Here is a 27,993-nt window from a genome sequence, read left to right as displayed (position 1 = left end):
AAGACAATTGTCCGCTACGGAAATCTTTGGCAAAAACTTTGCCAAAAAGCATGGAAGAGCTCATGGCAAGAATCGAGAAGTATGCCAGAGCCGAAGAAGACACATCGGCAAATAGGGAGATAAAACAAGAGAAAGGGAACGACTCACCGAAGCGAGGCCGAGGTAACAATGGAACGAACAGGCAAGAGGCAGAACTAAGGGCCACACAAGCAGTAACAACCGTGTTCCGGATCCCAATTCCCAAAGTCCTGGATCAAATTCAAAACCAGCCTTATTTCAGAACGCCAGAAAGGACTCTAGAAGAGTTTATGGGAAGAAACATTGGTAGGCATTGTGCCTACCACAATGCAGATGGACATACGACTCAGGGTTGCAGAGCCCTAAAAACATATTTGGAAGACCTGGTAAGACAAGGACATCTGAGAGACCTTGTTGATGAAACCAGAACAAGGGAAGAACGGGCGAGATTGCCTCAAGCACCAGCAGCCCCACCTCCCCCAGCACAACAGCCACAGGCAGGAGGACCTCGGGTAATCAACGTAATCCACTCAAAGGTCAACAAAAACAAAATTTGAGGAGAAACCCAGAAGGTAAAACACCTACAACTTGTCTATCAAGTCAGAGAGAAAAGACATCGGGCAGAACAGTACCAGGGACCGATGATAACCTTCATTGAAGCCGACCTAGAGATGGTCCAGCACCCGCATAATGATGCCTTGGTAGTATCCCTCCAGGTTGGGGAGTGCCAAGTGAAATGCATCCTGATTGACCAAGGAAGCTCTTGTGACATCATGTACATCCGATGTTACAAGGAGCTCGACCTTCACCCATATGACATGGAACGATCCAACAGCCCAATAGTCGGGTTCAATAAAACGCCGACATGGCCACTGGGAGCAGTAAGCTTGGAGGTGCAGGCTGGTACTAGGAAAATCAAGACAGAATTCACCGTTATCGACACACCCTCTCCTTACAACATCATCTTGGGAAGACCATGGTTGCATGCGATGGGGGCAGTTCCCTCAACATTGCATCAACTGTTGCGATTCCCAACAGAGCATGGGATAGAAGAAGTCAGGGGTGATTAGCTGCAGGTAAAAAGTTGCTCCATGGCAGCAATGAAGTCTACTTGCAGCGTTCGAAAGCCAGAGAAGGTAGAAGTTGAAGAAGAGGACGTGAAAGTCCTAGAAGACGTCGGCAAGGAGCCAGCCAAGAAGAGTGAAGAGGCACTAAAGAAAATCCTCGTCCAGGATGGGGATGAAGAACTTTTGTGCAAAATTCAAGATCAAGAACTACTTCTCAACACCAAGTCTTCTCCAAAGTAATGAGCAAGCAGAGGCATCCAACAAAGTAATCTTGGATGGAATAAAAAAGAGGCTGCAGGCAGTAAAAGAAAAATGGGTAGACGAACTGCCCAATGTACTCTGGGCATATTGGACTACGTCGAGAAAATCAACTGGGGAAACCCCTTTGCCATGGCTTATGGCACAGAAGCAGTCATTCCACTGGAGATCGGCATCCCTGGAATCAGAACCCAAGGGGTAGAAAACGGAACTAATGTTGTTCTCTTAGCCCGAGAGCTAGATTTTCTGGAAAAACGAAGAGAGAAAACTGCAGTTCAGCTTGCAGCATACCAACAACAGCTTGCCAGAGCATACGACAAAAAGGTCAATCCAAGGGAATTTCAGAGTGGTGACCTCATCCTAAGGAAAGTTGTCGACAACAAGAAGTATCCCAGAGAGGGCAAGCTTGGCCAAAATTGGGAAGGACCCTACAAGATTATCTCGGTACTGGGAAATGTGGCATACCGGCTTGAAGATAAAGAGGGCAAAGAATTGCCAAGATCTTGGAACACGTGTAATTTAAAAATTTTCTATCATTAGAAATCCGTTGTTCCTTGGCCATTTGCCGAAATAAATAAATAAAGATTCAGTTCTGTTTTCAAGATACTTGACATTGTGTCTGAAATACATGTATAATGCGAACTCAAGTGCAACTCAGGCTCACATTAGGGGGGCAGAGGGAAGAAAAAAGTATTGCTTAACACTTGTTGAAATTTGTGGACAATTTACAAGTCAAGTTAAGCCGAGATCATTGTTTACCACTTATTGAAATTTGTGGACAATTTACAAGTTGGTTAAACCGAAAAGTATTGCTTAACACTTGTTAAAATTTGTGGACAATTTACAAGTCAAGTTAAGCCGAGATCATTGTTTACCACTTGTTGAAATTTGTGGACAATTTACAAGTTGGTTAAACCGAAAAGTATTACTTAACACTTGTTGAAGTTTGTGGACAATTTACAAGTTAAGTTAAGCCAAGATCATTGTTTACCACTTGTTGAAATTTGTGGACAATTTACAAGTTGGTTAAACCGAAAAGTATTGCTTAACACTTGTTGAAATTTGTGGACAATTTACAAGTTAAGATAAGCCGAGATCATTGTTACCACTTGTTAAAATTTGTGGACAATTTACAAGTTGGTTAAACCGAAAAGTATTGCTTAACACTTGTTGAAATTTATGGACAATTTACAAGTTAAGTTAAGCCGAGATCATTGTTTACCACTTGTTGAAATTTGTGGACAATTTACAAGTTGGTTAAACCGAAAAGTATTGCTTAACACTTGTTGAAATTTGTGGACAATTTACAAGTTAAGTTAAGCCGAGATCATTGTTTACCACTTGTTGAAATTTGTTGACAATTTACAAGTTGAAGATAAACCAGAGACAAGAAACTTGCCCAGGTAAATTATCGGGTGGCATAACCAAGATGTGTTACCCCGAGAAGATTGCACAAAGAGGACAGGAGTACAAGCATTCAATAAAAGAGAAAAGTTGTATTAACATTCAAAGAAAAAAGGGGGGCACATCGGCCATACAAAGAACATACGTTGTTCCTTAAGATAAAGAAGCAAGAAGATACAAGTAAGAAGAAGACTTAGAGCTGAGGCTCCTCTCCGCCAGATTGTTGAATTTGAAGATCAGATACCACCTCGGCCTCCTTCTCTGCCGCTATCTCGGCGTCAATTTCTTGAAGAGTTTCTTCAACTGTCTTAACCTCAGAAGGGATGCCAGCTGGTACAATCTCAGGAACAGCTTCTATGGGAACCAAATCACCTTCTTCATCTTGAGTCAAGTCTAGGACTTGCTCATTCTGAAGAGGGGACTTGGCCCTATCTGCATCTTTTGATTTTCTAATCAAAGCCTCGTCCTCTTCCTCCTCGGCCTCATCCTCAGCATCAGATTCGCCGATATCTTCACTTGGAGTTGGGGCTGGAGGAAATGGCAAGGGAATTGCGTCGGCCTTCCGTAATGGAGAGTCATCAGGAACATTAAGCTTTTTAAGAATGGACATCCAATCAAGGGTGAAACCCTTGTTGCATGCCTCCTTCACTTGTTTTTCATAGGCCTCAGTAACGTCGGCCATACCCTGTGAGTACGCCTTTTCGTCAGCATCTTTGATTTCAGCTTCTTTGGTGGCCAGGGCCTCCTGAAGCTCTTTTTCAGCTTGGGCCATTTTTTCCTCGGCCTCTCTCCTTTGCGATTCAGCCACCTTCCTAATGGCCTCAGCAGCCTTAGCTTTTTCTTCGGCTTCGGTCTGAGCCTTGATGGCTTCCTTAGCTTGGTCTTCCAATTTCTTCATTTTTGACTAAAGGCCTTTGTTGGTCTTTTGGAGGCTGGAGACCTCCATTTTCATCTCGGCAAGCCGCTCCTTGTTCTCAAAAGACTGTATTGAGAAAGAGTGGGCATGCTGGATGGCTTGAAAGAAAACAGAGGTATTAAAGAATATTCAAAGTGTGAAATAAAGAGAAAGAAAAAATTTTACCAAGTAGAAGACGTTTACCTGAACAGAGTGCTGTAACATTAAGGCATAGTTCTCATACTCGCTATACTGGGCGTTCCGCTCCAGGTCACCTGGGAGAAGTAGAGCGGTACTGAACGCAACGCCGACATTGATATCGTCGGCGCTGTCGCTTGCCATTATGGGCTTATCCTCTAGGGTGATTTCGGGGGCCCAGGGGGCATCTGGTTTCTTTGACCCCGAAGTCGTTGCAGATGACCTCGGCCTTTTTGATTTAGAGGATTTGGAAAGAGGTACTTCGGCAGACCTCTTCGAAGGGACAGAGGCAGTTTTCTGACTTGGAGCCAGTTTTGGGGCTGGCAAAGTGTCCTCAATCTCAACCTGAGTCACTTTCGCCTTCGGTTAAGCTTTCTTAATTCTTTTTGGTTTTTCTGGAGGTTGGGTTTGTGTTAGTTGTTCATTAATGGATGATGGAATGTTGGCTAGGAGGTCTTTAGCAACTGGCTTTGCGCGACCCATCTCGGCTGTTAGAACAAGATGTCAGCGACGCTTTCTTTGGGATGGTGGAATGAGGTATGGAGCCGAGGTCAACGGCTGTTCTGCTGGATCAGAGGTCGAACCTTGGTCTGTTCGCGATATTGATGCAGCTGGAAGAGTTGTAATAGAGGGAGGAGATAAGCTCTTCTTTTTCTTTTTCCTGGGGACGTCGGGGAGAGCTGATTTGTATGTTGGGATGAAGTTGAGAAGCAAAGGTGCCTTTCGCTTCTAAACTGGCAGGTCCAGTAATTTCTTTAAATCCTTGCTGGGAACAAAGGATTGACGAAAGTTTTTTGGCGGTTGAGGAAGAACTGCAAAAGTAAAGGCAAAGTAGACATTAGGAAATAGATAAAATATAGAAGACTTTAAAAGTAAAACAAGTATGAATGCAGGGGTCTTACCATTACCCTCTATAAAGACTGATCGTGGGAGAGGGAAGAGGTGGAGGTCTTCATCTGGGGCAAACTCCCAATTCCCTAAGATAATGAAATAATCATCTCCAGCCCCTTTGTTGGAGTCTGGGAGGTCGGTTACAATTTTGAATTCTGTGAACCTCGGCTTAAGGTAATAAATGTAGCCTTTTTCTTTCAAGTTAAGGCCGCACATGGTATAGCAATATTGGTTGTCGGCAAGGGTGATCCTAGCGTTTTCCCGTTTAGCTAGGGCTATAATACCAAAGATCACTCGATAGGAATTGATTGCCAGTTGCATGTGGTTCAACTTATAGTAATGGAGAACCTCACGAAACATAATGTTTAATGGAAGCCGAAGTCCACACTCTATAAAGGCGGCTACGGGGAAAGGCATGGAGTCGACAGTGGGCATGATGGAGTCATCATCCCCAGCCAATCTCAAATGGACGTCGGCTGGGATCTCAAATTCCTGTATAAAGTTTTCTAGTTTGGAGGGGGTGTTTACCCTATGTTTCCACATACCCATGATATCGGCTTAATCTTAGAAGGTGGGTCTCAGAAGATGTTTTTTGAAGGTTATTAGGACCTTGGCAAAAAGTAAGGTAGGTGCTGGTTTCAGTTTTTTCCTAAGTTATGGGTTCTACAGACAAATCCCAGACCTAAATCTATGGAAACACGGATTGAAAGAAAGAATCTGGAAAAGATGCAAAAAACAGAAAACAAAAATAAAGTTTCAGAAACAAGAATTGAGATGGGCTATCAAAAACATGAAGAATATAAGAGTATATGGCCAAAAACAGTAACAAAAGTGTAAAGAAGTGGCGAAACAGATGTGTGAATTTAGGGAAGTCCGTAATATTTTAATATTGTTTTATTTTAAGTTGAATTATTTTTATGTGCCTTGTGATAAAAAATAAATAAAAATAAAAGACAATAAAATTATTGTAAAACATTATGATAGAGAGGATGCTTTTCGTGATAATGCAGGTGGGAGGGTTGTCTACTTCTGCTACAAGTGGCATGCATGAACTGCTCACTCTCAGTGTATATGTGCATCTCTATGTGCAAACAGCTGTTACGTGCAAAGAAAAAATAAACCCATAATTCATAAATATGATATAAAATTATTTATATTTATAATTAAAATATATTATCTCATATTTACACATTCTGTACTTAATTATCTCCGTGTACCTAAACTTTTTTGGTATGCATATGATGCATGTTGGTGTCACGAGTAGAGCCATTTCTGATATGCTTTTCCACTACTTTTTGTAAAAATGTGACAGCTCAATTATTTTATTTTGTCTTCTTTTGTAACAATAACAAGTGCAAAAAACTAAACCTTAGGAAATAAAATATCATTGCTATGAAAATGATTGTATATGTGCGCGCGCGTGCGTGAGTGAGACTTTTTATTTTATGAATCTAAATATTATGTGTGATTTTAAAAATTAATTATAAAGTAAATTTTGGTGGATGGTGGGATTGATCTTCACAAATTAATTGATGTGTGCGTAACTGAACCGAACATTCTGAATTATCAAAAAAATTTAAAAAAAATAGATTTTTGTGGGATTTGGTTGAGATTCTAAACAAGCTTAAAAGTTCTTATACCAGAATATGCTTTATTTGCTGAGATTTTTAAAATCAGTGGGCCAAAAGTGCACCTCTGGAAGTTGGTTTGTCACTTAAAATTAAAAATCATTAAATTTACAAATTTACCCTCTTATTTTATTAGGTATCTTGTCCCTATTAACCCTTTGTTTGTCATATTAACAAAACTATCTGTCAATCACAAAAATAGTACTGATTGTTTGATGGAACTTACTCGAGTTGTTTATAATTTATTTTTATTTTAGGAATTTATGTAAAATAATTTAGTACAATTTCTATTTATAACTTATGAACTAAAATAAAATAATATAAATAAATTTAAAAAAAATTAATTATTTAAAAACTAGAGGAGTCTACACCAAACAAAATTTGATTCATCTGTCCATTCTTGCCCCAGCAATAATCCCGACAACCTGTGTTCGAAAAGAAATTATTTTGACCACTGTTCAGAATCGTTGAGTCTAATTTTACTAAAATCAGTTTTATGAGTTGGGAAGTGTTGTTGTGAGAGTTCAGATGGGCTAATTTTGAATTCATTTCAATAATTTCAATCGTTTTTCTTGTATGCCAATCGAACATATTATTTACAAAAAGATTTAAAGTATCGTTTGGTTTAGTTTTTAAATTAACATTTAGATAAAAAAAAATCAAAAATCATGTTTGATTTATCGATTTAAAATTTTATTTCATCTCTCTCCTCTCTCCTTTTTTTTATATTAATAAATTGATCAGTCATTTTTTTTCTCTCCTCTCTTCTCTCTCTTTTTTCATTCTCTTACATTGTATACATCAATCAATCAAATTTTCTCTCACACACATCTATTTAATTATAAAATAAAAAATAAAAAAAAATAAAAATTACAAATTATTCCAAAATTATATTCAAAACTCATAACCAAACAAATTTTTAATTTTCAAAACTCTTTTCAATAAATTATCTTTCAAAATAAAACTCAAAACTCAAAACTCTTTTCAATAACTTATCTTTCAAAATAAAACTCAAAACTCAAAACTCTTTTTAAAAATTAAATCAAACAGAGTCTAAGTTAATCTGATTACATTTGACCTCAAAATAAAGAACCATAAACATAATTTTGACACTAGACTAGACCGTTTAATTTTTTTTAAAACTAATTAAGACGAGATAATGCAACTATGATATTTATATTGGTTGTTGACATTAATTTTGATGCTGGACTCCTTTGGAAAGTTGGCATGGTGTGTGTGTGTGTGTGTGTTTGTAGGGGGGTTCAAGGTTAGAAGGCAAAACTATGTTAATTGTCCAATAGTGGTGGAAGTGGCTGAAGAATGAGTAGCAGCGACTATCTGAGAGTTGGAGAGTGTGTAGCTGGGTGAGGGTGAAACAAATGGCTCAAGAAGAAGACAATGGCAGTGCCAAAATGGACAGCATCTTCCCCAAATTTTCAAAATTCTTCTTGTTGAACCTTGGGAAATGGGTCTTATTTATAGACTTTTCTTTAGTACCAAGAGGACACCAAGTGGCCAAATAGAGAGAAGACATGTGTCTCTGAGGATCACATGGAATATTCTGCCTTAAACCACCAGGTTGAAAGTGCCACGTGTTCCTCTACATGTACTGTGTACTATCTGTTTGTCTCCGCAACTACCTTTTTGAGCCTCAGCAAGTGTAGTTGCGACGGGAGTGTTTGGCGCTACAACTCCCTTTTGAGCCTCAGCAAGTGCAGTTGCAGCGGGAGTATTTATCTCTGCACTTGCCTTCTTAGCTTGAACCTTAGTAAGTGCATTTGCAGCGGTAAACCTTGCCGCTGCACTTGTCTTCTTAGTTCTAGTTGGCCAGTACATGCGTTCTTAAGACTTCATTAGCCTGCTATCAACTATGTTCGTGCTCACCTCAGTGAAGCCTCCACTCTTAGTCACCTAACCACAAACTCCTCAGCTTTCCAGAGCGAAGGCCAAAACCAGGCCTGCTATCAGTCATGTTGTGCCTTAGTAACAAGCCTAAGGGGGCTTCCTTAGTCCTGCCTGTGCGACTAAGGCAGGTCTATGACCTGGGTAATGGAAATGGAGTCCCTTATGTTCGGGCTACCCTGCTCCCATCTTCGTAGAATTATCACGGTAAACTGGTATCTCTAGGCCTGCTATCAGTTTCCCAACTCCCTAGCTTTCCAGAGCGAAGGCCACAGCCAGACTTGCTATCAGCCATGTTGTGCCTTAGTGCCAAGCCCAAGGGGGCTTTCTTAGTCCTGCCTGTGCGACTAAGGCAGGTCTATGATCTGGGTAATGGAAATGGAGTCCCTTATGTTTGGACTACCTTGCTCCCATCTTCGTAGGATTACCGCGGTAAACTGGTATCTCTAGGCCTACTATCAGTTTCAACTAGTAAGTCTTGGGAGCTGTTATCAGCGCTAAGTTAAATGAACTTTGAGAGAAAAAAGGGGGCATGCTATCAGCCCTGGGCTAGTAATGCCTTGGGGCTTGCTATCAGTGCCAAGCATTAGCCTTTAATTGCAGAGGGAAACCTCTCTCAAAGGCTGCTATCACCTTGGCAGGGTATCCCCTCTGCAACTTAGTTGCTGCGGTAGTAGTTGCTTCGGTAGTCATTTTTCGTGGCAAGTTCAGACGACAGGATCGAAGATATTAGAGATGGCAGCGCCGACAAAATGCCTCCGCGACTTGAACGCTGCAAGTATTCCCTTTGCACCTTAGTTGCTTCAGTTTTCTCCTTTCCTCAGCAACTCCAGATAGTTATGGTACCGACATTACTTGAAATGGCGGTACTGAAGATACTTGGAATGGCTGCGCTGAGACAAAGTGCCTCCACAACTTGACCTCCGCAACTTGGTCGTCGCAAGTGTTGCCACTGCAACTTAGTTGCGTTGGCTTTCTCTTTCCCTCGGCAACTTTAGATGGCGGCGGGACCGAAGATATTAGGAATGGCGGCGCTGAGACAAAGTGCCTCAGCAACTTTCTCGCTGTACATGTTCCCTCCGCAATTTCACCGCTGCAGGTGTTGCCTTTGTAATTTGATTTAGGTATTTTTTTTCGTGGAGTCCATTTAGAGCCCTAATGGGTCGGACCTGCTTCGGCCCACTGTTGGCCCACTTCCCTTGGGCTTTGGCCCATGCTCCTTTTTTATTCTCAGTCGCCTCTTTGGGGCGACCTCAGTGCTTAGGCCCATACTTAGTTTGGGGTTTAATTTCTAACTCTCTACAGTATTGTATTCAATTAATGTTTTAACCGAGGTAAGGGTATAATGATCTTCCTAATTCTCAAATAAATAAATAATAATAAATCGTTAGACTTCTTTGCTTTTGTCAAGAAATTCCCTCAGATGGAAATTCTCTCTCAAACAACATATTCTTGACTTTGTAATCCACAAACAATTTCATGGAATTCTCTCTGAAACAACATATTTTTGACTTCATAATCCACAAACAATTCGATGGAATGCTCTCTGAAATCCACAAACAATTTGCAATGTGTTCAAGCGATTAGTTGGCGTAAACATATAGTGATCAACATTAGCCCACAAGAGAGCAGAAAAGTCTACAAGTATGAATGATCACAATTCACAAGACATTCAAAGCTCATTTTGCAGAGTATTTGTTGTTGTTGGACAAATTTACAGAATCATAAGTTCACATACACAGCTATAGTTTTTTTTTCCCTCTCCCATACACAAACTCAAAACTTACATTACAATTCATACATACGCAGTCAAATCACCAACATATACATCCACTTTCTAATCTATTATGGGCTTTAATTCTTTACCATCACAGCTATTTTCTTCCTTGGTAAATATTTAGCTAGCTTTTTTTTTCTTTTTCTTTTTCTTTGTTCCTTATTTCTTCTTTTCTTTTCTTTTCCTATACCGATTTTGAAGTTCTTATCATGCAAATTGGCTACATTCAAAATGCATTTTTACACAACAAACCATTATCTATATGTGCACATCTATGTTGTTTCCATATAATACTTCATTGGCTCGTAGAGTACCTCGAATTCCAGTATTTCTCAATTTCTTCAGCTGTTCTTCCAGGGATCCTCCCAGCAATTAGAGACCATCTGATGGACCCACAAATTAAATTAACTTTAATTTTATTCCTAAGATAGAAAAAGAAGAAGAAGAAACAGGAGAAGTAGAACCTCTCTCCAACAAGATTGAACATCCTGATAATAAGGGTTTCCTCATCTTCAGAGAATTGAAGCTCTGAACCTTGATGACTATTATTGTCATCTGCATTGGACACACACACACACACACACACACACACACCAATGCCAATTAAGGGATTTGCTAAGACATACATATGCTTAAGAGAACAAAAAGAGAATAAATTTGGAACATCGGGGATCTCTGTAACCCCCCAAACTAGTTGACAAGTGCATGTTTTCCTCTTCACCTTTTCTCAACCACCAACCAAACACGCGAAGAAGAGGAAAAAGAAACTGTAATTATTAAGTGAAGACAATGACATGATCCAAGTAATTTTGAAGGGGGGTAGTTGGTGAGTATACCTCTAGAGTCCCCTGAAGTATCTTCAGTGGAGTGATCCAAGTCAGCCATGTTTCTATAGAACCAAGAGAGAAAACAAGAATGTAATTATATATATGAACAACCTCTGGAGGAGATGTTGAAATGGAGGCACTTTGGAGTCAAATAGAGAGAGAGAGAGAGAGAGAGAGAGAGAGAGAGAGAGAGAGAGAGAATGGAAGGTGGGAGATACCAACGAGAATGGTTGTTGAAAAAGGCGGCTGTGGAACGGTTGGTATCGATAAATTATTCAGTTTTTAAGGGGTATTCGGTGATTATGTCAAACATTAATTACTTATTGTTATTTTTTAAAAATTTATTTCTTCAAATATTAGCATAAAATAATGAATTACATGATATGGGATATATTTATTTTGTCAGTCCACCTAACAATGCTCATCGGCATAGAACATATTTCCCTATTTTTTGGTTCATTAAATGGAGGTACGTAAAAATGGAAATGCCCACATTCAATTTATTGAAAAAATAATATAAAATATACATTAAAAAAATTATCATTCACCCGGTAAGATTAATCCACGTTATGCCAAGGAAAATTCTAAAAAGGAAACAAATTTTAGTCATGATATTTTAAAAAATATACATATGTAATTTTGTCAAAATAATACTAATAATAATGAGATGGAGATAGCACTAATAATTTAAAGGAATAATGAAGGGTTCTAGGAATGAGGAATAATAGTGTAGAGAGAATTTTTGGGTAGTGTTTTCAAATGCGTTTCTTTTATGAGTGGTGCTATATACATTAATTAATGTATTAATTAATATACTAATATTAATTATGACATTATTATTAACCTCATTTATTATACAAATTATAAATATTAAAAACATCTTAAATTATATCGCATCGTCAATTAATACACTAAGCCTGTGTTTGGCATGTGGGTTGTGGGCTAATTTAGCCACAAACTGACAAAATTGACTAAATTAACCACAAACGGACAAAACACAAAAAGCCTCTGTTTTGGAGCATAACTTCCGCACAAAGAGGGATGAAACTATCAATTTACCCCTGGGCTATTTGGGCTACACTAAAAGAAGACTTCAATGTCAACTTTTTTCCCCAAAAAAACACGTTTTCCCATAAAACCAAAGAAAGTTGAAAAAAAATTTAAAAACATTTTTTTGTTTTTTGTTAAAATATTTTATAAAAATAAATCCAAACTCTATTTATAAAAATATTTTTAAATATTTTAATTTTTTTAAAATTATGTATTTGATTATTTTTTGAGTGTAGAGTTGCAAAAGTAGTATGGCGTTTCGAGTTATGTGTTTGGTTATGAGTTTTAAAAATAATTTATTAACTCAGTTTTATTTTATGTGTTTGGTTGCGATTTGAGTGTATAATTGTTTTTAAATTTAAAATATAATCATTTTAAATTATTAATTTTTTTTGAATATTTAAATTATTTAAATTTTTACAATTTAAATTTTTTGAATATTTATTTTAAATTTTTGCTTATTAAATTTTTAATTATTTACATTATTTAAATATTTAAAATAAAATTAAAATAAAATTAAAATTAAAATGAAAATAAAAATAAAATTAAATTATTTAAAATACACATAAATAAGGCAAAAAACGTAAATTAAAGAACAATAACTAATTTTAATGTATAAAAAAATAAAAATGACAAAAATATAAATTAAAAAAAAAATTTAAACAAAATACGCCAAATCTAAACCCAAAATAAAAAAAAAAATTTAAACAAAATACGTCAAATCCAAACCTAAAATAAAAAAATTAAAAAAAAAACAAAAAAAAAAGAACAACAATTTCGGTCCTCCACGGAGGCTGACATGGACGATCAGATTTTTTGAACCATTGTTCCACGTGGATGAAGGGTAGTTTGGTAATTTAACAAGAAGCACCTCACCAAAAAATTAAAAAGTCAAAAAATCATTCCCAAACCAGACTTTTTAGCCTCAGGCTAAAATAGCCAAAAAAACCAAAAAGCTAAAAAACCAACTCACTTCCTAAACGGAGGCTAAATAGTGTACTAAGGCCTCGTTTGGGAACTCTATCTTTTAGCCAAAAAATTACTAAATTAGCCAAAAAACCAACAACTCATACCAAAAAATCAAAGATTCTCTTTTCTCTTTACTTTTTGCACATCTTTTCGTAAAAAGTCAAAAAGTCATCCCAAACATACTAATTTTTTTTAGTTCATATTTTAATTAAATAACTAAAAAATTACTAAATTAACTTGTTCCCAAAACAAACATTTTAATTAAATAACTAAAAAATTACTAAATTAACTTGTTCCCAAAACAAACATTTTAATTAAATAACTAAAAAATTACTAAATTAACTTGTTCTCAAAACAAACGAGGCTTAATACATATAGTATTACTCTTCTCCTATAATTCAACATTATAAATAAGGTATTAATTGAATTGAACTACGTTACTTCTTCAACTTTTCTTCATTTTTTTTTTTTTTAAATAATTATAATAAATAAAAAAATTAATTTATAAATCTTACCCAAAATAAAAAAAAAATAAAAATTACCGATCTTTTTATAATAAACAAAAAAATCAATTTATAAATCATGACCAAAATAACTTTCAATCATATTACTCTGTATCTGCTCATATTGGATTTGCATTATTTTATACAGCCCCTTTGCACTGCTATGTAGTAATATCAAAAAATACAGATGCGACTTCCATGGTAGTAATATCAGAAAGGGCAGCACAAAAAAAAAAAAAAAAAAATTACTGCAATGATTATCCTATACCAATTTTTTTTTTTTTTGTTTGCATTCTAATCTTACTTTGTTTCCACAAAACTATTTTTTAAATCTTGCAAACCTTTTCCAACGTTTGTGTGTTTTACCACTTATTTCTCCAAAGTATTCCCCCATATGAACACCCTGTGGCCATGTTTGTTTGGGTAGACTGGATTAGCATTCCCATGACAAATAGTTCTAAGACTATGAATCTGTTAGATTATGTATCCTATCTTAACTAATAGTTTAAAATAATTAGTCCCTACTTCAATTGTTTAACCAAACATCGGATTAATAATTTTATTGGACTATTAGTCCAATCCCAAACTCATGTCCACCCAAACAAACATGCTCTGTGTGCGTGTGTGTGTGAGAGAGAGAGAGAGAGAGAGAGAGAGAGTTTTCAAGGCAAAAAAAACACAAGACCACCTTTATTATAATGATAAATATTGCATAGTAACACTCAGATTCGGGAAATTAAGAGACACCACAAACCAAACTTGATAGCAAAACCACCACCATAGAGATAATACAACAGCTAGGTTTACAATCTAACTTCAGAATTCTTAGGGAACTAGCAATGGAAACTGCAAGCTCAAAAACCATGTATTTTGATGTGTTCCTTTTTCACTATGCCAGCCTGTTTCAACCGCAAAGACGGGGAGGAGAAATCAAAAACCCCACTGAACAAGCTCAAATTACGTCCAAATACTACAGAGGTTCTAGATAATCACCTGAACAAGGAAGGTTGAGACATTCTTTCGTTGATCGCCTTGAAGTTGAATAACCTTTAGAAAAATCAACAATATTAATGTCAGAGGAGCACCGAGCCAAAAAATACCGAGACGGGTCATTTTGACATTGAGACAAACCTGGCCTAGTTCTGGGTCCTGGACTACAGTACCATTGCAGCAAAACTCCTTCTTGAGGTCCTTGAGTATCTTATTGTAGCTGAACTCTTTCTTCAACCCCTGCACCGTTGTCAAGCTTTTCCTACCGTTCCGCTGCTGTATACGGATGTGCACATATTCCTTTGACCCAGCACTGGAATCCTCAGCATTTGCCTCAGCAAACGGATCTAATCAGCCACATGAAAACAAAATTCGTCATATTGCAAACTGAGAAGACAAGAGGAAGAAAAATTCTCTCGTTTGCATCAAGTGCGTGCACATGTATGGGTTCTTTTCACATCTTCTATTTACTTTATGTTCATTTATTTGTGTGTGCATGTGTTGGAGGAGGGGCCCTTCAATTAGGGGACAGCAAGATACTTTGCTTTTAAACAATTGTACTGGAGTAAACTATTAAACAAGGTTTGAAGATGCAAATACTAGTAATGAAATAAAGTAAACATACCAAAAGTTGAAGGAATCTGGATGTCGAGTTCAGACATGAAACTTGGCTTACAAATTTGAACAGAAACCAAAAACCCAAATTTCAATCACTACACTCCAATACTCAGACCTGGATTGAAGGTAAAACCAACATTAGAACCATAACAATGAATAATATTCAAACATTGATATAAAGGAACAAAATAACAATTCAGACATTAAAGAATTATAGACCTCACTCCCCCATGTTTGACAATGACATACATCAGAAATAACATAAAAGATAAAAATGTTTTCAGAACAGTGTATAGACCGATCTCATCATATTGATCACGACACTTAAGGTCATGTTTGTTACATGAAAACGTGGTGAAATCGAATGCCCATTCCCATTCTCATGTCTGGTAGTCAAAAGGAAATGAGCCATTCCATTGGTTTCAGATCTCTACCTACCGACGGAATTCATTGCCGGCCACCACAACCCGTAATTGCCACAGCCACAACCACCACCCAAGACCCACCACCATAATTTCGTGTCACTGTCAACTGCCACAAGCAGACATGGTCAACTACCAAGTACCGTTCGGGAACCCCTCTTGAACCAAAGAAGAGGTTTCAGAGACATGGACACACGGGACATGAGACACAGACATTACAATTTTTAAAAAGAAAGGCACAACACAGCAAAGACACAAAATATACAAAAACTAATAAGTATTTCTTCAATTTAATGTTAGAAACAATTATATATTATTATATCAAAATAGTATGAATTCATCTCCACACAAAAACAAATTGGAAGTTTTAGGCTTTAGAATTCCTAAAAATTAAAAGTATACAACCATGCAAGAACAACCTCTGAGAAGGGACATCACTACAAGCGCAGCAAATTTATCATGCATCGAAAAACCCAGAATTCAAATACGAAGTACAACTTGATCTTAAAAAAAAAGAAAAAAAGGGATCTTTATTACATATCGATACCGTAAAGCAGAGAATCATGAAGGAAAAGAAAGAACCGCAAATCATGTTCATCGGTGTAAAAATTGTAATCTATTCGTGCAAGATCAAATTTTTTTTTTAGCAAAGCAAATCCCTAAAAGATCAAAATAGTTGTCGAATCCGTCAAACCAAAAACAGATCTAAGCAAGACAAGATCAGAATTGAGGAATCAAGTAGAAGAGAGAGAGAGAGAGAGAGAGAGAGAGAGAGAGAGAGAGAGAGTACCTGATCCGATGGTTAGGGTTTCGACTCGAAGATGATGATGGGAGAAGAAACCCCAAACCCAATTACGGATAAGTCTGAGCAGAGAAAGGTGCTTGTGGGGTTAGGTCGAGAGAGAGAGAGAGAGAGAGAGAGAGAGAGAGTGTGTGTGAGAGAGAGAGTGATACCCAAGTAGGGGCGGGTATAATATCGTCGAAACCACTAAAACCGTTAAAATCGCACTGAATCGTACCGTCAAGGTAAATTTATTATTATTTGTCAATCGAATCGTCAGTTTTTGATAAAAAAATGACAAATTCTAGTGACACTTTTATCAATCTGTCGGTTTTTATTTTTCTTCCAAACAGCACCGACCCGCACCGCTATTAAATCATGTTTTATAAGATTTTAGAAATTCTTTTTTACTTAAGTTTGGTTGTTGTTCTATACCTTAGAATATAGTATTACATTACTACTCGAGGGGAATTTTATGTATTGTATAAGATCATTGTAACTTCCACAGATGCTTGTAATGAACTGATGGCATAATCATTGATATTATCATGTTGTTGCTACACTTGCTGCATTAGAAGAAAACTTCGCAAGATGCTTAACATCACGGTATCTCTCGTCTTTTTTTTACTTTTTGATTTAAGTTTTGTAATTTGAATTATATTTTTATAAACCGCCAATCCGCCCGAACCGCCAAGGCAAATCCTCCATTATTTGCCAACCGAACCGTCAGTTTTTGATAAGAAAAATAGCAAATTCTAGTGACACTTTTATCAATCCGCCACCCGCCATACGATTTTTATTTTTCTCTCAAACCGCACCGACCCGCACACCCCTGACCCCAAGAAATTATAGTTTGGTCAGCGGCAATATTCATTTCATTGGCTAAAATAATGGGTGTCACTACTTTTTGCCTCAAAAAACAAATTTATGCGCTGTGGAATAAGTTAGGGATCATGAAAAAAAAATTTTAAAATGTATTATGAAATTTTTTCATCATTTAATTAGTGTATAATATTTTATTGTATATATAATTTAAAGATGGAGAATATGTCATGATCATCTCCTGTACCACAAAGAAAAATGATTTGGACCTCTAAAAAAACACCTCTAATGCACCTCTAATTTGTCTTTTTCTTCTCTTATTTTTGTCTTTTACTTCACTTTTTTTTTATTTTTTTATTTTTTTTTTATTTTTTTTATTCCCGGACAGCTCATTAGAGCGGTACGGCAAGACCTCTAATTAGAGGTCTGCAGCAGGATTGGTACCACAAAATAACTTCTCGTGATACCCCATACTGGATGCGTAACACGTGGTCGCACACTCGTCAATCGAACAAAGAAGTGGGCTCTCCTGTGTGATCTGGACTGGATAAGTGTCTGGTCCAATAATAGATACGAGGGCGGGGGGTGATGGGTGTATACGTATATATGAGAGAGAGTGTGTGAATCTATGATATTAAATAGGTGTATACGTGTATATATATATACTAGTGGGTGGCACACACGATGTGTGTGCAATTTAAATAAGTAGGAATAAAAAAAATAATAATGAAATTAATATTATAATGTGTACTTAGCTTAAGTGGTATGAGTTCTCGTACTTAAACCCATGGTCATGGGTTCAAGCCTTGCCCATCTCTTTGTTTAACTTTTTTTTAAAAAATAAAAAATACTGCCACATGGCATGAGGAGAGTAAAGTTTCATGACACCATAAATTGTGTTCACTTTATAATAGTATAGATAGATAGATTATTGAACAATATGTAGTTTTGGGATTTTTGGGGCAACATAGTTTTTGGGACCTATAAAATCGAATAGGGAGCTTTTTTTTTTATTTTTTTATTTTTTTGATAAGTTCTATTTTTAAGAGTTTTATTTTATACAATTTATATATTTTTTATTATTTTATTAAGTGCTATTTAAGATAAGAAAATCAAAACACTCTCAATCTCTCTTACTCCCATTAATGTTGATATTTAATGTTGATTGTCATTGTATTTTGATAATTTCTATGACCATTCTTATTTCCCATATTTTCATTCTAAAAACACCACTATTTAATGTTAATATATATTACACACAAAAAATTTAATATAATTTTTTTATTGATTGTCATTATATTTTGATAGTTCTCATGCATTCAAATATTGACTGTATGTGATGACGTGAATGTTCACATTAGATTACGTGAATGTTAATGTACACATCAGATAATGTGTGATAAAGGTGATGATAAGATTCACATCAATATTGCATTAAATTACACAACCATAAGCTTCAACTTTCATTTAAATATAAACATAACTGTACATGATGACGTAAATGATCACATAAATGACGTGAATGTGAATGTTTTCATCAGATGACGTGAATGTGAATGTTCACATCAGATGACGTTAAAAATATATTCACATTAGATGAGAGAATGTTCACATTATTTTTAATGTGTTGTTAATTAAAAAACATATTCACACTATATAATAACATAAAATAATGACATTTGTATTATTTAATTTGTATATGAAATTTCTTATACCTTGTTCATTTCTCTTCTCTCTCCACTCTCTAACATTAAATATCAATATTAAATATAATGGCAAAAGAGTTCAAGAAAATAGTGTAAATCAAGAAAAATGGCTTTATGGAATAAAACAATAAATACATGAAACTAAGTAGGTTAAAAAATTTCTTCATGAATTTCTTGGGTTACTTCTAAATGAGATTTATCAATAAAAATCCTAAACGAATATCACCCTCTTTGGTTTTTATTTTCAGAATTTACTTTTTTTTAAAAAATTATTTATTTATTTATTGTTTATATTTTTTTTGTTTTTACTGATTTTTTTTTATATTTTAAGATTTTTTTTAAAAAATTTTTAGACGCACTTAACATAAATATACTTAAAAAGTATAATATTTGTGAAAAAAATATTAAAAAAATTCACTAAATATCAAAAATATAAAAAAATAACAAAAATTCAGTACATTTTTCATATTTTTATATATTTATTAATTTTTAAAATATTTTTTCACAAATATGTTACTATTTAGATATATTTAAGTAAAGTGCATACAAAAAAGTAAAAAAATTACTTAAAATTTTAAAAATATTCACTAAAAACAAAAATAAAACAAAAAAAATGAAAAACAAAATATTCAATTTTCAGAAAATTAAATTCAGAAAATTGAAACTAAACACACTAATATAGTACTTCAAAGTTGGTGTGGTTGTTGTAGGTCATGTAACCCTCTCTTTGTTTGAATTTTTTTTTTACAAATTTAAAAAAAAAAAAATCTTTTGGAGAAATTATTTTCTATGTTTGGTGGTGATAGTAGTGGAACAAGATGAAAGTGGATGTGATGGCATGGTGGTGGGGTGACAGCGATGGTAATGGTGGTGTAATGGTGGATGTGAGTGGTGATGTCATGACATTGGTAAGATATTAGCCCGAAAAAAATTCTCTGTCTTTTAAAAGTAAAAAATATTTTTTGGTCAAATAAATTTGTTTTCCATTGATCATGGAAAATATTTTTTATGATTTTCGTTTTCTATTATATCAAATATCAAAAAATACAAAATAAAAAATAAAAAATTAAACAATATTTTTCGCCCAAATAACCGCAAAATAATAAATTTGATTTACAAATATTATTTTAAAATAAAATTTTTGTGCATTCCTAGTAGATTACTCAATAAATAATAGATGAAAGAAAATTGATAGCTTGAAATTGATTAGTGTTATGAATCCAGTACACTAAAAATGATCTCCCAACAAAATTGTTATGACCAACCCCTACAATTAGAGAGAAAAAAAAAAAAAAAAAAAAAAAAAGAAAAAAAAAAAAAAAAAGGAGCAAAGAATAGGATGAAACAGGAAAATGGGAATGTTAATAATCCACATCTGCCTCTTGGATTGTCCAACTTCCAATATCCCTTACAAATTTAATTTCAAATACATTATAAACTTCTAATTTTAAATGTCCATAAATATAAATTTAACAGTACATTGTGAAAATCCAAACCTCATTTTTGTAACTTCTTCTAATCACTTTATCATTTAGAAAGCCATTTTCCTGATAAACAACCCTTCCACCGATAATTTTGAAAGAATGGATTCGATAGAAACTGGCTTTTGTAAAATTTTATTTTTTTGGGATAATTTTGAGCATTAATTAAGATAAGATTCAAGTGTTATTTTTAACGTTACTAATTAGGTTTATGTTTAATATTGCATAGTGAATAACATCGTGTATTTGGTTACACAAAACTATTTTCGGATGAATAAGAATTCAACGCGAGTTTTCGGGTTTGTAGAAATGGCTTTAGGTGGGTTTCTTACACATTTATGAAATGTGATTGTCCGACATTAGAAAGGTTTAAGGATTTGTATGGGTTTATATACTCTAGCTTGAGATACTTGAAATGGGTCCCAAGGAGTACCTAAGAGCAAAAGATAGATTTATTTTGCAAGCCACTAATTTCTTGAGGAATAAAGCCTTGGACCCCAGCGGGGGGACTGGGGGTCCCTTCCCATTGGTCTAAAAAAATAAATTTTTTTTTTTTGAGTTTCCAGCCAACCCCAGGCCGACATGTGGCACTGGGGGGTCACCCCAACTGGGGGTCTGTAGCATTACTGTTTCTTGAGCCAAAAATCAAAAATTCTTATAATATCTTTGAGAAAACTCCAAAATCAACATTCACCTTGCACAAACATGTATATATAACTCATAGAAGTCCCTACCTCAAGTTTTGGAAAAGATGAGAGAAGAAACCCCCAAAATCAATGGTGTAGAAACTCGATCTCCACCGCACAAAGTGAAGCCCTAGTTTAGCTCTCTAAAGTTTGTGAAGGATGATTAATCAAAATCCTAATGGATTGCAAAAGATCAAGTGTTTAATGTGTTTGGTGGATGTTTTTAGAGAGAATGGAGAGGAAATGTTACTTTTAGAGAGAGAGAGAGAGAGAGAGGTGTAAAAAGTGAAATCCACACAGCCCACAGCCCCAAAAGTGAAGAAAAGCAAAATTTTCGGCCTTAGCGGAGTCCCACACGTGCGGCACCCATGCCCACACATGCGGAGTGTCCTCCCGTACGTGCGATAATCACCCTTGCACGTGCTGCGATCCTTCCTCGCACCTCCAGCCGCACCTGCATATAATGTAGTGTGCAGCCCAGGAATCTCCTAGATTCCCGCATGTGCGGCCTCATCTCCTGCACGTACAGCCCCTATCCCACACGTGCGGCCCAAGGCCCCATATGTGCGGCTCGACCCTTAGCTTAGAAAAATTCCAGCTTAAGTGTAAAACCCCCGAATTCAACTTCATGCCTCCCGAAACAAGTGGGACTCAGAATTGAAATTAAAAGAGATGAAAATCGAGAGATAGATTTCAAAAATTGTTGGACCCAACACTCACGAAAGAAAGTAAAACGAGTTACGTACCCGGTTACCACAATTACCGGCCGGTTATAATCCTAACCTTTAGGGGCGGGTTCGGGTCATGATAACTTCCTTGATCAAACTTGACTTTTCTTGTCTTCTGTCTAAATAATTCAAAAGTCTACTACGCTTATTCTTTCTTTAGTCAAATGAATTGGATTCTCATTTCACATATTCTTTCATTTTAAATCATTATTTTTTGAATAAACCAATTTCTTACTTGACTTCTAAATCAATTACTACTAAGTTAATGACTTATTTTTTAATCAACTAATTATGTTGATTGTTAGCTTATTAATCTTCATTGAGTCATAAATCATGTCTAGAATGCTTTGGGAGGAGATGAGATGAAAATATAAACAAAGTGTGATTTTTCAAAACATGCTAAAAATAGTCTGGCCGCTCGAGCTAACACTTGGTCGCTTGAGCCGACTGTACTGTTTGAAAAAATACTGGAAGCTCAAAATGTTCACTCGAGCCACCATTTGGTCGCTCGAGTGGCCTGTAAATTTTCTGAGTTTCAAAACTAAAGATTAGCTTCCAAATTTCATTTCAAAACTTAGATTCATGCATTTTTCAACATGTAATGTCATCAATAAATATGAACACATAACTACTTTCCAAATCTTAATGCAAAAACCTCCTTAATTTGTCAAGATTAAAGCTATAACTTCATGAATATAATGATTCAAAACTTTTCTTTCTTTTTCTTACAAAATATGAAATTAAAGCTAAAAGGCTCTTAGAAAAATATCTACATTTATGAAATTCAAATTAAGATCAAACTAATTCTTGATTGTCAAATTCAAATTATACTTTATTTCTTAATTTGTCGAATTTTAGATTCACTACAACAAATTTGGGATTTAAAGACGAAACAAATTTGTCCCAAAATGTATATATTTTGTCACCCAAACTATTTACGACGAACATTTTTCGTCACCCGTTTTGTCTCCAAAGGGTCGTCGCTAAAGGGTCTTAGAGACGAAAAAAAAAATTCGTCATTGAAAATGATAAATTTGTGACGAATTTTTTTGTCTCCAATACACTTTGTTGGGAGCATACTTGTAAGTAATTGGCGACAAAATATTTTGTCATTAAAGAAGAAATTAGAGACAAAAGTATTTCGTCATAAATATAAGAAATAGAGACGAAATAATCTTGTCACGTTTAATACAAACGAAGACGAAAATTTTTTGTCAAAGAAGCTACCAATAGAGACAAAAACAAATTCATCATTAAAAATGATAAATTTGTGACGAATTTTTTTGTCACCAATACACTCTGTTGGGAACATACTTGCAAGTAATTAGTGACAAAATATTTTGTCATTAAAGAAGAAATTAGAGACAAAAGTATTTTGTCATAAATATAAGAAATAGAGACGAAATAATTTTGTCACGTTTAATATAAACGAAGACAAAAAAAATTTGTCAAAGAAGCTACCAATAGAGACAAAAACAAATTCATCATTAAAAATGATAAATTTGTGACGAATTTTTTTTGTCTCCAATACACTCTGTTGGGAACATACTTATAAGTAATTAGCGACAAAATATTTTGTCATTAAAGGAGAAATTAGAGACAAAAGTATTTTGTCATAAATATAAGAAATGGAGACAAAATAATTTTGTCACGTTTAATATAAACGAAGATGAAAATTTTTTGTCAAAGAAGCTACCAATAGAGATAAAAACAAATTCATCATTAAAAATGATGAAATAATGTCAAAAAAAATTCGTCACACATTGAGGGTAATAGTGACAAAATGTGACAATATTTTTTGTCATGACAAATTCATTTAGCGACGAAATAAAGAATTTATGACAAAATTAATCATCCACCTATGCCAAATAAGAGACAAAAAAAACCTTCTTTAGGGATAGAAAATTTTGTCAATAATTTCATAATATTTTTTTCCACATTATATACCTATTTTATCAAAATCTAAATTTTAGTTCAACAAATATGACCCTGTTCATGTTGAAACCTGTTGAATATAACAATTCCATCACAACTTAACCTAACCTGTTATCAACACATTTACGAATTAACAAAATGAAAATATCCATTCATCATTACAAATAATTTCATCCTGATATAATAAAATAGTGAAATATCCACAAAATATCCAAAAATTATAGCTTGTTCAATTCCACCAAAAATCCAACAATAACTAGTGTAACTCCAAAAAGTATGTGTATCCTTATCAAACAAAAATGAACATTCAAACAAATTACATCATTGTTGCACGTCAAAAATGCCACCCCAATCCAATCTGCAAAAAAATAAATTAAAAGTTTTAGTAATTAATCAATTATACAAAAGATTAAAAACATTAGTAACTCATCAATTTACAATTAGATCAATTATACAATTTATCCCTGTAACAGACTTTTTTTTAGATTATGAGAACAAAAAATTAATTTTAACGCTAATTCACAAATGGTGCATCCCATTAATGTGCCGTAAGTTCATACAACTTATATTGGTCCCTCCTAAGGTGTTTCTATTGGTTCTTGTACAAATCTATAATTGTGTGATAATTTAGCATTTCGACAGCCTTTTTTCAACCTTTAAGTATAGAGAAAAAAATATATTTTTTAGACTAATTCACAATTTATACATCATGTGCACCTGTACAAATTGGATGTCATATGCATGTTTCCATTACTTCCTAATTCTTCAAACATGTATTCTTTTATAAAATTTGTTATATTAAAGTTAATATACTTTACCAAGAAGTATGTCCACTTGTGGATGAGTCCCCTCCACTTCCAAAGTGTCCAGTGAATCCTTTGGTCCTCAAAAAGTTGACAACATCAGCCATTATCTCCCCTTGCTTCTTCTTACCCTCTTCAAGATCTTCTATTTTATTGTTCTGCATTTGTATTTGTTCCTTTTGTGTCTCTATTTGCATCTCAAGGCGCTTCACATAATCATTTGTTTCAGCATATATGGTAGTGGCTCTCCTAATAGAGGATGAAGGTCTCATGCCAAGTCCCTTCACATAGCCAGACCTTGGCTTTAGGACTTTGATTGATAGCTCTTCTGCAGTCAAAGGGGTTGATCCTGGCTGTGAGAGGTGATCAGCCTGTGTCTGTATCATATTTTCCTATCAAATATAAAAAAAAATTAAATAATTATTAGAAAATTAAATAAGATTATAACAAATAGTATTCTAAAATTTTGTTAATAAAAATTGCAATATATACTCACATAATTACACTGAGCTTGAGATGAGATCCACTCATGTGTTTTCTCATTATAGTGAGTTTCCTTGTACAACTCTGCTAGATCAGGTAGCATCTTCTTTTCTCGTGCCTAATTTGATAGACCAAATATTCAATAAATAAAGCTAAGAATCTAATATAATTCTGAAAGTGCAAGGATACGTACCAGTTTTTCTACTCTAACAGGGATTGACCTAGAACCACACCTATGTTTTGTATACATCCTTTCTCTGTTCGCGATGTTGGCCTTTGATTGTTCCTATAAGGAAGAATGACCAATATAACAATGAAATGTATCATTAGTAAGACAAATATGTTGGCTTTTGATTGTTCCTATAAGGAATAATGAACCAATATAACAATGAAATGTATCACTAGTAAAACAAATTTAATGGTTGATAATAAAGAAATTGCATTGTTCCTCTCTATCATTTTCCTATATATCATTTCAACTTAAAAGATATTTCAAACTATTCACTAGTTTCATTCAATTCTGTGAAAAATAGATTAGAGGACTTGTTGAGATTTCATCATAAGATGGTTTTTCTGGGTGAAAAAAGAAAAACGAGTAATTTACACCGTTCACAAATAGGGGGCATATAAGCATGGGCAAGATAGATTGTGAAAAAATCCATTTACATTTCACAAGATATGGAACAATTACTAATACCAAACTCATAACCCTTTCTTTCTTCCGCAACTCTATAAAATCTAAAGTTCTGTCTCAATACCCTATATTAGTTACTTAGCTAGTTGCTTACCATTATCATGAAACTTCAGACCAAACCCAAGAACAAACAGAAAATTAATACAATCATAGAAACTGAAATCTTAGTTCTTTAGTCTATGATGTGAAAGATGCACTTTAAGGAACCCTAAATTAATCTCCTATTATGCGAGCCTTCCAATCCATGTTTAATAGTTTCCCTTTCTCATTTTTCCACTTATTTGGTTTTTATTATGTTCCACTTACATGCCTAGAAGATAAAGGGAAAAGAATACATATGGAATTTCACAGCAAATTGATTATGTTCTTTCTAGTTGTTTTAGAATCTCTCCCTATTCTAATCAAATTCTTTCTTCGCTAATATAATAAAAAAGATGAAAATGTTACCAGAAATTCTTTAGTGTTCCACTTTTTATCAATAAGATCTATCCACTTGGTAGGATCGACATTCTTTGGTGGGTGGTTTCTTGCATACTCCTCCCCTTTAGCCTCCTTCAGCTCCATGAATTGTTTGTGCAGCCTATAGGTATGGTTACTCAATCTCCGACCAAATTTTGTGTTCATTGCCTTCTCTATATCAACAGGGTCTCCTTGTAAATCAAATTGATCCTGCAAAAAATAGATAAGTCATAGATAATTCTTATAAAAAATAAAATAATTACAATAAATAATTAAGATTTCTAACCTATTATAAAAATGAGTAAAATCTCCTATAAGTAGACAACGAACTTACATTCAAGCGTTGAAACATCGCCTCCTTAACGGAGGCATCAACATACTTCCACCTACGAACACTTGGATTTGGTAAACGAGTTCGCACTTCTACACCAATCTTTGAGGCTAGTTTTGAGGCATAGTCCCCTACCGGTGCACGAAATTCTGGAGGGATAGGCACGCTAAGCTTTCCATCTTTATCAACAAGGCCTTGAACCTCTTTGCCTCGAGTCGGGCCACGAGCACGCTTAGCAGCTGATATTGTGAAGCCATAATATTGAAATAGTATGTGAACAAATTTAATTAAGATCTCAAATCAATGTAAATAAAGAGTGTGTCTTACCAATAGTATTACCAGCAGTCACCTCAAGTTGAGGCTCCACATTGAGAGGTGGTGGCGGATTGCTAGTCACCTCAGGACGTGAAGAGGTATCCCCCTCTTCTAATGCGTGGGTCAATGCCTCATGATGAGATTGTGAACGGGCTCTCGATGGTATCTCTAACAGCTGAATAACATAATAAAATATGAATATATGTACAAAGATATACATGTCTATGCGTGTATGAATTGAAAGTAACAACAAAGAATATATTTCACAATGCATAAATGTATAGTACCTCATGCTCAAACGAATCATAGGTTTCAGTGTCACTGCCATCTTCAGCCTCTGACGGTCGATAATCATCATCATTTTCCTCAATTGGTATTTGTTTTTCCTTCCTCAATTTCTTATGTTGAACCGTAGCCTTCAAACAAGTTGTTATATTCTTCACTCCTAGAGTCTTCATTCTCTCACGGTTTTTATTAATATTCTTCATTCTTTGTTTCTCATAGTTCGTTACCTTCTTAGTTGCGGTACTTAGTTTGGTCAATTGCTTTTTTGTAGCGTCCATTTTGCCCAACTATAAAGCATAATTGAACATTTTTTTGGTGGATACGCATAATTGAACATTAGATGTAAAGAAAAGATAATTATATATTTCTATACATAAAGCATAAAGCAACAACAATCTCAACAAGTGGATATGTCATATAGGCTCTAAATCATTGAAATATGGCTAGAGTGATATGGATGATTTTTGTTTTTACCATTTACTTATCATAGAACAAATTAATTACAAAGCCATCAGACACACAATATGACCAATTAATGATAAACCTACATAACAGTGGATGAACCCCACAACTGAAATTCAACTACATTAATTAAGAACAACGTTCATACAGAAAGTGCAAAATAACTACAAATCCTAGTCTACATCAAGATCCATATCGTAATCCACATCAGGTTCGTCACACTCTTCATTTTGTTTGTCAGCTCTTTTCTGTATCATTGTTTCGTCAGATGACCTAACCCTTGTAACAACTTCTGCTTCAACACCATCTCTATAACATTGAACATTAGGGCCGATGTCAATTGGAACAACATCGGTAATATTTTCTTGTTGGAACACATCGTTTTCTTCTGGTTCATGTAATGATTCTCCATCACCTACCTCTGGTACATCAAAGACACCCCTATGTTGCACTCGTTGAACGACTTGCCAAGGTTGTCCCCATTTGGTATCATTTAGGTAAAAGACTTGCTTAGCCTGGCTAGGCAAGATGAAAGGGTCGTGTTGATACCACCGACTTGTGACATCAATACTTGTGCAATAATCATCAGTTCGCAATGTTCTACT

At 34.8% G+C, this 27,993-nt stretch overlaps 4 protein-coding genes across 9 annotated transcripts; all 4 read right to left on the bottom strand.

Annotated features, from left to right (window-relative positions):
* Positions 1–2,807: 2,807 nt before the first annotated feature.
* LOC145797522 (uncharacterized) lies at positions 2,808–4,652 on the bottom strand. The gene is made up of 2 exons (XM_082884821.1): positions 3,847–4,652; positions 2,808–3,761 (listed from the first exon to the last, which is right to left on the bottom strand). Exon 2 carries the CDS (start codon positions 3,643–3,645, stop codon positions 2,941–2,943), a length of 705 nt encoding a protein of 234 aa, XP_082740947.1. The 5' UTR covers positions 3,646–3,761; positions 3,847–4,652; the 3' UTR covers positions 2,808–2,940.
* A 5,280-nt stretch (positions 4,653–9,932) lies between these two features.
* On the bottom strand, positions 9,933–11,782 carry LOC114275046 (MYB-like transcription factor ETC1). The gene is made up of 3 exons (XM_028217042.2): positions 10,875–11,782; positions 10,503–10,593; positions 9,933–10,421 (listed from the first exon to the last, which is right to left on the bottom strand). Exons 1-3 carry the CDS (start codon positions 10,921–10,923, stop codon positions 10,334–10,336), a joined length of 228 nt encoding a protein of 75 aa, XP_028072843.1. The 5' UTR covers positions 10,924–11,782; the 3' UTR covers positions 9,933–10,333.
* Positions 11,783–14,046: 2,264 nt separating this feature from the next.
* Positions 14,047–16,422, bottom strand: LOC114275037 (protein translation factor SUI1 homolog). Of its 3 annotated transcripts, none has more exons than XM_028217015.2 (5): positions 16,208–16,422; positions 15,003–15,110; positions 14,519–14,724; positions 14,381–14,434; positions 14,047–14,286 (listed from the first exon to the last, which is right to left on the bottom strand). In XM_028217015.2, exons 2-5 carry the CDS (start codon positions 15,037–15,039, stop codon positions 14,242–14,244), a joined length of 342 nt encoding a protein of 113 aa, XP_028072816.1. In that variant the 5' UTR covers positions 15,040–15,110; positions 16,208–16,422; the 3' UTR covers positions 14,047–14,241. The 3 variants fall into 3 exon arrangements, with proteins under 3 accessions (XP_028072816.1, XP_082740946.1, XP_028072824.1); XM_082884820.1 differs by having other exon boundaries at positions 15,434–16,277; XM_028217023.2 differs by having other exon boundaries at positions 15,430–16,264.
* A 7,339-nt stretch (positions 16,423–23,761) lies between these two features.
* Positions 23,762–27,455, bottom strand: LOC145797521 (uncharacterized). 4 transcript variants are annotated; one of them, XM_082884817.1, is made up of 8 exons: positions 26,929–27,454; positions 26,654–26,816; positions 26,330–26,565; positions 25,984–26,205; positions 25,036–25,128; positions 24,856–24,960; positions 24,375–24,751; positions 23,762–23,914 (listed from the first exon to the last, which is right to left on the bottom strand). In XM_082884817.1, coding segments are annotated over exons 1-8 (1,473 nt in total). In that variant the 5' UTR covers positions 27,205–27,454; the 3' UTR covers positions 23,762–23,913. The 4 variants fall into 4 exon arrangements, with proteins under 4 accessions (XP_082740943.1, XP_082740944.1, XP_082740945.1 ...); XM_082884819.1 differs by lacking the exon at positions 23,762–23,914 and having other exon boundaries at positions 24,235–24,751; positions 26,654–26,675; positions 26,724–26,816; positions 26,929–27,455; XM_082884818.1 differs by lacking the exon at positions 23,762–23,914 and having other exon boundaries at positions 24,234–24,751; positions 26,666–26,816; positions 26,929–27,455.
* Positions 27,456–27,993: the final 538 nt, after the last annotated feature.

The sequence above is a fragment of the Camellia sinensis genome, chromosome 8, assembly GCF_055761805.1.
Source record: "Camellia sinensis isolate YWXY chromosome 8, ASM5576180v1, whole genome shotgun sequence".
Taxonomy (NCBI): domain Eukaryota; kingdom Viridiplantae; phylum Streptophyta; class Magnoliopsida; order Ericales; family Theaceae; genus Camellia; species Camellia sinensis.
Note: the sequence above shows the minus strand (reverse complement) of the source record. Positions and strands in the feature narration are given on the sequence as shown.